The sequence below is a fragment of the Gossypium arboreum genome, chromosome 11 (genome assembly GCF_025698485.1).
Source record: "Gossypium arboreum isolate Shixiya-1 chromosome 11, ASM2569848v2, whole genome shotgun sequence".
NCBI classification, from domain to species: domain Eukaryota; kingdom Viridiplantae; phylum Streptophyta; class Magnoliopsida; order Malvales; family Malvaceae; genus Gossypium; species Gossypium arboreum.
Window position 1 is genome coordinate 71,300,953 of NC_069080.1, and position 12,487 is coordinate 71,313,439.

Sequence of the window (12,487 nt, forward strand, 5' to 3'; positions counted from 1 at the left end):
TGTTAGCCATGGTTCAAATCCTTGTTATGCCATGGAAGTGGTATTTGGTCAAAGTTGATATTGTGATAAAGCCATTGCATGCTAAGTGTGAAGCTTGATGATGATGCATGCAATGATGGATTGTCTACTCTTGAAATTTCTTTGTAGCCATCTTGAGTAAGACATTGAGTTTTCTTTTTGTTTAACCATGATTGAAGTTGAAAAGGGGCATGATTGTGATGTATTCGGCCATGATGCATTCATGAGCATGGTTCATGCTTCTTGCATGTTAGTTAAAATTTGTGTTTTGGATGGCTAGGGACACCTTGAAATTCGGCCATGCACATATATGTATATATATGTTTGCACATGATGTTTTGGTTATGAAGTAAGTGATGAATATGTTTGTTTAAAGAAGAAAATGTTGAAGAATGTTTGTGAAATTGCAAGTACATTCGGCCTAGTACACATATGATGTGGAAATCTTGGAATTTATTGTTGATTTGGTGCAAGTATGACTAAGTATAATCGGCCATATGAGTGCTTGATGCTATATTATAAGTATTAAGCCACAATATGTAAAACATTAACTAGTAAAATGCATGTTGTTTTTGTGTGGTATTAAGTGTATAATTGGCCTCAAATTGGACAAGTATATTCGGCCTTAGGTAGCCTATTGATGGCCTTAGCTTTTCCTTGATGCTTGAATGAATTGTATTGAATTGCTTGATGTAGTATAAAATGTGCATGACCATTGTGTATTCAAGCTAAAGGGTGGCCATATGACCATTTAAACTCCTTGTCATGTTCGGCCATAAGCTAGCATAATGAGGTTTTAATAAATTGAATTTGTTTGAATTAGCTCAAGAGCTTAGAGGGCCACAATTGGATAAGGGGAAGGAAAAAGTGATCGAATAGCCGTAAAAGCCGTTCGACAACATCCGAGGTAAGTCCTCAAGAAGTGACCCTACTTGAATTATGTGAAATGAAATATGGATGTGTAATGATTATTGATTTATGTGTGTATGAGTATTTGAATGATACCCGGGCTAAGTCCCGAAGGCGATTATGCTAGTGATTACATTTGTGTTTGAGCCTTAGTAACGAAAATGAAACATGAATGTCTAATGATTATTGATGTATGTGTGCATGAGCAATTGAATGATATCCGGGCTAAGTCCTGACGACATTTATGCTGGAAATTATATCCGGGTTAAGACCCGAAGGCAATTGTGCTAGTGGCTACATCCGGGCTAAGACCAGAAGGCATTCGTGCGAGTCGTTCTATCCGGGCTAAGACCCGAAGGCATTCGTGCACGTGGTTATATCCGGTTGTATTCCGAAGAAGCTTGGGCTGGAGGTGAGTGTTGGCTGCTGTAATAAATTCCATTAGTACGCTCGAAAAGCCCAAAGAATAAGGTATGATTATATGTGCATTGGAAAAGTCGACATGCTTGAGCAACATTCGCTCAATCGACTAACGAATTTCAGCTATTGAATTGGTTGATACCTTGTGAAAGTATATAATGATGAAGTGTGAAGTAAGAATGATTATGTGAATGTGTATTAATGAAATGATGCATTTGGCTATGTGAATGTATTGCTTTAATTAAAGCTGATTTTATTCCTTGAGACTTACTAAGCATAAAAATGCTTACCCCGTTGCTTTGGCTCTCTGTTTTATAGATTTTGCTCGATAGCAATCGGATTCGGGATCATTAAAGTCGAAGTCATCTACACTACCAAAGCCTCCATTTTGGTATAAATTTTTGGTTGAACTTTGAAATGGCATGTATAGGACTACCCCTTGTTGGTTCAAATATGTTGTGATGTATATGTGTACGGCCATGCGAAAATGGCTCGTAAAAGTGAAGTACGAACTTAGACTATTTGCGGTTTGTATATATATATATGGTGTCATGATGTGATTATGGATTGGAAATGGGAGTGTTGGTCACATGATCAGCCATTGGTATGGTTAAAATGATCATATGTGAACCTATGTATGGCAAGACTAGTTGGTTCATGGAGACTACAAAATAGGTAAGACCTACCTTAAAAACAGATGCTGCCAGCTGCAGTGACGTGAATGTGAAAAATCACCAAAATTTGTAGGAGTGGTATTAAATAGTGAATAAGCTATGTAAATGAACCTTGATGAGTCTACTTTCATATGGAAGAAACGAAACGGTCATAGGATCACATGTTAAGAGATATTAAAGCTATTGTGAGACAGGGCCAGAACGGTTTCTGGGTCCCCTGTCGCAACTTTAAAAATTTAATATAAATTATCAAGAAAGAATTAGGAGTCATGCCTTATATGTAAAGATTCAATTTTGAGTCTAGTTTCATTAGAAACAAACGGCACCAGTATTAAATCCCTGTACAGAGAGATATTCAAGTTGAAACGCGCGGAGGTCAGAGCAGTCGATCCCTGTAACATGGGTGACTTTAACTAATAAACTGTACCAATTGGCCCAACCAAAAATTCTAGAAATAAATACATGGATGGATATATGAGTATAAATTCAGGGAAAATTTACGAAACCAGTTTCCGAGTTTTGAAACTCGAGATATGATTTTTAAGGCGACAGTGATGCAGTTTTCCAGCCTGACTGGAAATGTCAATTGGTGGGCGAAATATGTGGATTTGGCTTGTTAACCCCTCGTGTCCGACACCGGCGATGGTCTCGGGTTCGGGGTGTTACATGGCGTCACTTAGCCACGTTACCAAAGGCTCATTTGTGTCATAACTTACGCAGTTCTTCTTAAAAGCCCACTTAACCAAATCTCCTATTCACTTAAAAATCCCACCTTGATATTTTACCGTGTTTAGCTTAGTCTTGGGCCTTCTAAAGGTCTACTAACACATTTAAACATAATTCCAATATTTAGAACATGAAAATTTCAAGATTTACTAAAAATCACAAAAACCCAAAAAATCCCGAAAATCAAGGCATTACAACTAATATTTTTTTTTTCTGAAACGATAATATTTAAAACTTCCTAATTATTCAGGTTTTCTTCTATTCGAATCCCAGACTCAAAACCCAACTCTTCTAGGCCCCAAATTCAGGATGTTACAATAGTTTTTGCTTTTGACAAATTCCTCTCATATCTTATACGTACCAAAGTTACAGTATTTACTGACCATGCAGCCATTAAATACTTGCTCACGAAGAAATATACGAAACTGAGGCTAATTCGTTGGATACTTTTACTCCAAGAATTGAGATCCAAGATTGAAAAGGTATTGAAAATCAAGTAGCTAATCATCTGTCAAGGTTGGAACAAGATGAGGTAACTCGATCACATGTGCCTTTCAACGAGAATTTCCCAGATGAGCACTTATTTGAGCTGAGTCAAATTCATGAAACACCTTGGTTTGCTGATTTTGCCAATTATCTTGCAAGTGGAATAATTCCTCAAGAAATGACATACCAACAAAGGAAGAAATTCCATCATGATAGTCGGTATTATTTTTGGGAGGACCTATTATTGTTTAAACAATGTGCAGATAATATAATCCAAAATGTGTAGCTGAAAGTGAGATTGCTGAGATCTTATGTCATTGCTATTCATCTCCAAGTGAGGGACACTTTGGTGGTGCACGAACTGCAACAAAGATTTTGCAAGCAGGTTTCTTTTGGCCTACACTATTTAAAGATTCTTATATTTATGTGAAGAACTGCGATAGTTGTCAAAGAACTGAAAATATATCACGGAGGAATGATATGCCCTTAACAAATATTTTGGAGATTGAGTTATTCGACGTATGAGGCATTGACTTCTTAGGCACGTTTCCTTCTTTATATGGGAACAATTACATCTTAGTTGCTATGGACTACGTATCTAAGTGGGTTGAAGCTGGAGCATACCCTACAAATGATGATAAGGTAGTCATGCGATTCATACAAAAGCATCTGTTTACACGATTTGGGACACCAAGAGCTATTATTAGTGATGAAGGTTGTCACTTTGTGAACAAATGGCTTAAGTGGTTGCTTGACAAATATAATGTGAAGCATAAGGTTGCTACTGCCTATCACCCTCAATCTAATGGGGAAGTTGAAAGAGTGAACCGTGAAATCAAAGGTATCCTTGAAAAGATAGTATGCCCTAGTAGAAAAGATTGGTCTCGAAGGCTCGATGATGTATTATGGGCCTATCGAACAGCATTTAAGACACCATTAGGAATGACTCCTTATCAGTTAGTTTTTGGGAAGGCATGCCATTACCCATTAGAGTTGGAGAATAGAGCTCACTGGGCTTTGAAGAAGTTGAATTTTGATCTTAAGCAACCTGTGAGTGAAGGTTGTTACAACTAGATGAGCTGGAAGAGTTGAGGTTGTTTTCCTATGAGAATGCCAAAATATGTAAAGAAAGATAAAAAAGACGGCATGATAGTCATATACGACCTTGCGAGTTTAAAGAATGCCAGAAGGTTTTGTTGTTTAATTCAAGGCTGAAGTTATTTCCTGGGAAGTTGAAATCCCGATGGAAAGGACCTTATACCATCTATCGAGTTTATTCTTACGGAGCTATTGAAATATATGATAATTATGGAGGTACGTTTAAAGTTAATGGTCAACGTCTCAAGCATTATTAGGATGGTGACGTTGAGCAAGTTGAATCCTTGTTCAAATTAACAGACCCTTGATTTTTTATAAACTCATTTTGTAAATAAATAAATAATTAAAATTTATTTTTGTAATTTAGTACATTTAATTAATTCTATCTAAGGAGATTGGAACTTAAGCAGGACCGCTGTGACCCCTCCAAACTTTCCTAGGAATTAATTTAATGTAATTTGTTAAGAAGAAATTTTCTAATTAAGATTTAAAATGTTTTTTTTTCTAGTTTAATTTATTTTGTTTAATTTAAAAAATGTTTATATTAATAAAGGAGGTCAAATTTGGCCCAAGTACTAATAAGTTTCTATTTGTTGAATAAGTTTGTAAATATAGTTTGAATTTGTGGCCGAAGACAGCAAATAGGAGGGAAAATTCCACACCTATTGCCGCCACTTCCATTGCTTGCTGCCCTTAATGTAGATAAATTTTTGCTAAATGTTGCCCTAGTTTTCCCTATACCCGTCTTCATTTTACTAATTTTTATATCCCTTAAAACAACTTGCTTAAACCTAAAAATCCCTAAACTTCCTTCTTGTGCCGCTAGGCTCAAATCCCAAAAGAAACCCCTAGCCCATTTCTTTTCTTTTTCCAAAACCACCTAGTGCCGCCACAAGAGAATCACCGGAGCATCAACGTCACTATCGCATGTAGCCGCTATCACCGTTGCAACCTCTTCGTCGTTGCAAGGTTCACCGAAGCAAATCCTACCCACTTGCTGATTTCTCTTCTTCCCCTGTAAGCAGAACTTTGCTAAATTTTCAGGAAAATACCATGTCTCGCAAAAGAATAGATCATCAAAGACTACTTCTGAAAACCCAATTGTGATTGATGAAGAATAAAAGAGAGATTTGATTCAATTTTCAAGCATCAACCTATGATGCCGGAAAAAGGATTTTATTTTAGGAGTAATGATTTGATGGTTGTCGCTGTGCCAATTAGAAAGACAATCAACACTCTTAAGTGGGAACGATTTTGTGATTCTCGTTCACTTCTCGATGATTAACTAGTCTAAAAGTTTTATGCAAGTTTGACCACATAAGATGCTACTAAGGTCATCGTTTGGAATAAAAAGGTACCTCTTACTTCTAAGTCCATCAATGATTTGTTTAACTTACCTGATGTTGAAGAAAATGAGTACTACCCTATGATGAATAATATCAATTGGGATTTTCTTCAACAAGTGCTTGATGTTGTGACATATCCGAGATCTCAATGGATTATAAGAAAGTATGGGAGCCATTCTTGCCGAAGGGGATACCTAAAACCAGTAGCAAAGGTATAATTTTATTTTGTTCACTACAGTTTTATGCCTATCTCACATAGTTCCACCATCTCGATAGAACGAATACTCTTGTTATATGCAATCTTGACAGAAAAGTCCATTAATGTTAGGAAAATTATTCTCAAGGAGATTTATGACGTGCTAAAAGAAGACAGAAGTGCTTATTTCCATCATTAATCACTTTACTTTGCTTAAGGGCCCATGTTAAAGCACAAGCAAATTTGAAGGGTGATATGTCCAAGGGTGGATTACAAGTCATGATCTTGAAAGGTTACTAGAGAAGGTGCATGAGCTGAATCAAGGTGAGCAAAATGAACCAACCGAGCAGATTCAAAGAGTCAACAAATGAAACTGAAACTAAATTAGTTCTGAACATCAAGAAGAAGAATTTGATAAGGAATCAAACAGTCCTAAACCAGGTTGAAGGATCTGAAAACCCTAAACCAAGGGTTGAGCGGAAGAGGAATCAGTCAAGCTAAGTGTTGAACTGAATATACAACTGCCATGCCAACTTCGCAAGTACTTCAAGGAAATCGAGTTGTCAATTTTGATGGATATGTACAAGTTCATGCACAATCAACAACAAACTTCTGGAAATATGAAAAATTAGAGATGATTCTATTCAAATACTTTTAAGAATATCTCTAACACTTTTCTTCCCGACTTCCCAGATGCTATCTTTGTGACATGGTTGGAAGATACTGATTATACAAGCGGAGAAGGAGCTAAAGAAGACAAGGGGATGAGTTAGAAAAATAAAAGGGGGATTCTTGTCTTTTATATTTATTTTAGGTCTTTAGGAATTTATTTCTTTAGCAACTAGGATTTACTTTCGCAAAATAAAACATAGCAAGCATGAATAAATGCTTCTTTAAAAAGAAAAAGACTAATTGATGTGGTAATGGGAATGAACAAGTCAAGGATTGGATTATGAGGAAAGACTTGGTATTTAAGCGATCTTACACCTCTCTTTATTTTAAACCCTACCGGTGTTCAGTTTTCAATCATTACTTTGTCCTTGCGGTGAGCACATTGCTTCTTTTTAAGGGGTAAGGCAAATACTAGCTCAAAATCTTTAAAATTTTCAAGTATGTTTCAATCATTTCTTCATGAGTATGTTTTAATAAATGAATGTTTAGAGAAATTTTTTGTTAATGAGATAGCTTGTATGCAAGCATGAATGATGATTTTATCTAAGTGATTGTATGTTATCACGAAGAAAGGAATATTTATATGATCTTAGTCTTAGGTAATGTTTGCCATGAAAACTTAGTTTCTTTTGAGATTAGACATGCATGAAGGTTTATATCTTTAGAATTGACTTAGTAACTTTCTTGAGGCGAAATCCTAGGAGACATAAAAATCTAATATGATATAGGCACCATTTTCTTTGGATCATTTGAGCCTTTTCAAGCCCACCTTATGATATTAGACCCTCGAAACTATAATTTTAAGCTTAAAATGCCTATTTATTGCAATGAACCTACATTACAAGCCATATCTCCATCTTTTGAAGTTATCCTAATTTTGTGCACTCATCTTAACTAAATTTGTCTTGGTGAAAGACATTTGAGGAAAATTTCAGAAGTTGTGTAACACCCCAAACCCAGCCTAGACGTTAAGGCTGAATCTGTGATGTGACATTGGAGTGTTTTTCAAAACACAAATTGACAAAAATCCATTTTTCATAAAAACTTCTTTGCACTCCAAATAAAAGGTTAGGATGACTAGTTCCTTGTGAAAACTCAAGTTATTTAAGAAAAATATTAATTACACTAGTTTCTCAATTTTAAAACAGTGTTTGTTGCGGAAGCTTTTAAAACATATGGCGTAAGCGTGATGATTTCAGAAAAAAAATCATTGGTTTGTGCTTTCTTAAAAATATGAGTCCTATTACAAACAGGCAAAAATTAAAGTAATTAAATACCCCAAATTAAAATAAGCTTTAAAATGCCTTATTACATAACAAAAACCCAAATAAAATCTAAATTAAGTATATTAAATAAATTTACTATGGTGAGTGACCACCTTCGAGTCCTTCGTCACCTTGATCCGTCTAAGCTTGGGGATTTCCTGCACAGACAACAGATGGGTGAGTTTACGAAAACTTAGTGTGTGAAATCCCAAAATAACAAACAATTTGAGTAAACACAATCTGGGCCTAAGCCCGTTAGTTCTAGTTGGGGCCTCAGCCCCTTTTTAGTAACAATATCAGTCTAGGCCTAAACCCATTTCAGTACAGTATGCAAACAAAGAATCCTACCCAATCCAACCGCCACACACCATCTCCGTACTAGCCCTACACACCATGTGGGGATAAAATCCACCAATGCAACCCTACACACCAAGTCATACTGATTTTGGTACTAAAACAGTATTTGCAATAGAGCTACCAGCAATTGACTCGTAGCCTTTTAGTACACTTCCTCCAAAATCATCTATCCGACCCCATGTAATGTAACATAATATCATACGTGTATGCAGAAATGTCATGCTCAAAAACAATCATACATAATACTGGGGTGTTTCAGTCAATTTGCCCCGCAAGGGTATAATGGTCATTTCATTAGTATAGGGTCTAAGTATACTCACTGACCCAACAGTTGGTCCACTGTCGTCTTAGGCGACCCATGCAACCTTAATAGTCAAACAGTGATAATGGGCCTTCAACCCATATTGCGGGCCCATATGGGCCCATACTTCCATATGGCCCACTTAGCCCAAAAATGGCCTTCATCGTGTAGTTTACACAACTTGGCCCACAATCTACTGCACTTTGTGCGATTTTTTCGTATGGGGCCCCAGCCTATTAGGCCTACACAGCCCAGTTTCGCCTAAAGTGGCCCAATTTCGTTTCGACCCATGAAAACGCTCATGGCCATCTTATCGACCACACGGCCATGTTTTGATACACGGCCTGCCACACACACACCCCACACTGCGTGTGGTGTCGTCTACCCACTTTTCAACTTTTTAGTCTTTCAGCTTTTTGGCTTTTCAACCTTAGCAATTTTACATCTAATAGCAGTGTTCACACGCCTGAAGCATTTGAAGTGAACCTTGCTCCTAATGCTCTTGTACCTGAACCAAATCAACATAACACCTATTTAGTTACTTGATTTCTGTCTTTAAACAACTAACGAAGTCCCAGATCTAACGTATTTTCTTACCAAAACAAACTGTAATCAACCCATTGGCTTTTTGGAGACGTGCCAAAACAACCTCAAACACCACCTATAGAAACCACAACCCCTTTTTGTTAATACATCCAAATATGAAATATAATATAGTCTCTCTTGCATTTTCATACCACCTATATCACCATTGTAAAGTAACATAAGAATCTTTATAACAACTCTATCTGCTTACTACAATGATAGAACCGAATACAAATCAATATCGTAACGTTCTCCAAATCGAAAATGAGAATTAAACTGAAAGAGTAAATAGAAGAAGGAGGGGTAATCGGTATTAAGAAAGAGATAAAACAATGATGTTCAGAAAGAGAAACTCGAAAGGGAAACAACAAAATGAAGACAGGGATTCTTTACCAGTATTCAGCCAACAAAGAACAATTGAGGGAGAGTAGAAGACATGAGTGCCCGAGCCCAAAAAGATCAGTGAGCACTTGCCACCATCGGAAGCAAAAAGAGAGAGATATGAGATAGGTGTTTGTCTAAGTAGCCACGTGAAAAGGAAAAGAATCAGAGAAATAGAAAAGAGGAGAAGAGTGTTTGGAAAAGTTAGAATGAAAGTGAAGCAGAATTATTTCGATACTGAATGGGGAGAAAAAAATTGCCTAATCGGCACAAACAGATAACAACAGAAGAAAAACTCCAAAACAACCTAGCGGCAGAAATGAGAAGAGAGGAAACCCAGATAATTTTAACAATCAATGCCACAGACTGAATTGGTACCAAGGATTTTCCATATTCGGCACACTACTCACACACCTCTCAACCACCCTAAATTTTCTCCCAAAATCACTCAACATATCCCATAACCGACCAGTTCAAACCCCTTCAAACTCCCCAACATTCGCCACACACACCACCTTTCCTCAAACACTCCAACTACCCACTAAATCAGAGTCCCACCACCATTCAGTCACTTACAAGGCACAGTAGCAAAATAAACACCCTTTGCATGCAGCAGGACTTGAACACAAGTCTCATAGCTGTAATAACACGCCCCTTACCACTAGGCTAGCATGCTCACTTTGTCATGCTTTAAACAAGTTCTGCATATAACCATACTGACTAAAAGTAGGGGTTTAACCTTAAAAAGAAAACATTTGCTCAAGCCAAGGCTTGAACCCCTGGCTTCCTAGATACTCCCAGAGTACTAAACCACTAAAGTAGACATACTTTCATGCCACAACACATGAAAAACAATTGTAACAAGGTTTTTGGGATTTTGGCCGTTACAGGATGTATGTGCTCATGCTTATAAAAAAAAAAGAGAACAAAGAAAAGTTTGCTTAATTTCCCCAAAGAAAAATGTACGAGCATGAGTTCAAAATAAGTTTAGGGGTATTCCAAGGGATCACTTAAAGAAAAAGGTGGAATTTTGAGAAATCCAATACAAAGTTAAAGGTTAAGATTTTGAAATCGAAATGTCGTATTTCTTAAAACCTTACCTCTAGCCGAGCCCCATTATAACCTTATAAAAGACCTATGGATTTGATGATTATGTCACTTACATTAGTGGAGAGAAAGTACTAAGTTCAACATATGAAGATCATAAATAAGCCTTATGATTGTTTTGCTTGATTGAGGAGAAATTATGTTGAATGAAGAATATTATCTATGACTGTGACATATATACATACTATGATTCATGTTGTCATATCTTAAAACTTGGTATAAAATTTTCAAAATGTTTGCGTATGATTTTCTTGTTACTAAAGAAGATCTATGAGTATGAATTTATTAATACATGATTATGGGGCAAGAGTTGATGCTGCTTACACTTTTAGCAATTTTGCTTTAGCAACCTTGTGCTGTGCATGAGCATTACTCGGGATGAGCAATGATTTAAGTTTGGGGGTGCGTAAACAGAAAAATATATAGGATTTTTACTTAAATTCATTATTAAAACCAAGTAATTGTTTAATAAGTTAATGAAATATATGAAAATAAGAAATTGGGACATAGAAATTATTAAAATTTGATTTTATGCTTTATTATATAGTTTTCAAGCGAAAATGGTTTCTTTTATATTAATTTAGGCATATTATATTTTCAAGCTATACAATGGGCCATGCATGATTAAGTTAAAGAATAAAATATAAAGTTATATTTAATAATTTATTTTAATATATTTCATTAACAAATTGGGTCTTAATTAATTAAGTAAATTGATTAATTAAAGTGGTTAAATTATATTCTTTGGTCCTCTAAATTATCTACTATTGTTGGACGTGTCGAGAGCTTTATGTTGATTACAAAACCATCCAAATGGAGGACCAAGTCAACCCAAAATTTGGCTGCATGTGGATGTTCATAAATCAAATTTTGGTTTAATCACACAAGGTCCTTGAAGAGTTGAAGAAATCAATGATTTACCTAGAGATTTGTAATTGACCGAGTCTTGATCCCGATGAAATTGTGGCATTTAAATCAAGAAAAAATCAGCCACAGTCCCACAAATCATGGCCGACCACTCTTGGCTGAAGTTTCAAATGATGGGCACTCTTATTTTTAGCAAACTAGCTATCTTGCCTCCCTATAAATAAGACCCTATTTCTCACTTATCTATCATCCTCACTCATTCATCATTCTCTCTTCCCTTAACTCTCTTAGCTTTCTTTCTCCTCATGCCTATCATCATCTTTGCATAAGGATTTTAGCAACTTATCCTCTTAAAGAGCCATTGGTTGGCTGCCTCGAGAGAACCATCAACAAAGGAGCAAAGCGAAGGAACGAAGGAGCCCTCGTCAGTCAGAGTCTTAGGTGACAGCCACTTTAATTTGGGTTTAATCTTTCTTTTCTTTAACTTAAATAAAAAATGTTTGCTATGTGTTTACTGTTCTTGTTTACAACAATGATAGCTTAATTTTATTTAAGTTAGGATGATTGCTTTGACTAAATAATAATTATTTGATTCATGCTTATAATGTTTCTGCCTCAATCGATCATGTTTTCAATTAAAATCAAGTCTATATTTCGTTCATACGTGATTGAAATGCACCTGAATTAGCTGAGTGATCCTAACCAGACAATGGCTAATGGACAAATAATTGAAATGTGCATGCTCAATTTAGATCCTAACCCGATTATATTGCAGGTTACATAACAACCCTAACCAGGCTCTGTTATCTGCATAGTTTTTCAATTTGTGTGATTAAACTGTTTCAAACCTAACACGTCCCTGTTACCTCGCACGAATACTAAGAAAACCTTAGTAAATAAGGATCAGTAAAATGCATATTTACTAAGTAAAAGATTCCTAAAGGACCTAATGTGGTTTCCAAACTCATAAAAGATCAAGTTGCCATGGAATGTTTTTCTGAATATTGATAAGCATGTTGATAATAATTTGAGTTTAATTAAAGTAATTGTCCTAGGTTATTTAAGTTATAATTGTTGTT

General features: G+C 35.9%; 1 protein-coding gene across 1 annotated transcript in view; it reads left to right on the forward strand.

The window, feature by feature from the left end:
- The first annotated feature begins 3,818 nt into the window (after positions 1-3,818).
- The window catches only part of LOC128283888 (uncharacterized), a 43,394-nt gene continuing 34,725 nt past the window's right edge, over positions 3,819-12,487 (forward strand). The window contains exons 1-2 of the mRNA XM_053021304.1: positions 3,819-3,875; positions 3,978-4,293. Coding sequence (XP_052877264.1) covers positions 3,819-3,875; positions 3,978-4,293 — 373 coding nt within the window. The remainder of the gene's footprint in view (positions 3,876-3,977; positions 4,294-12,487) is intronic.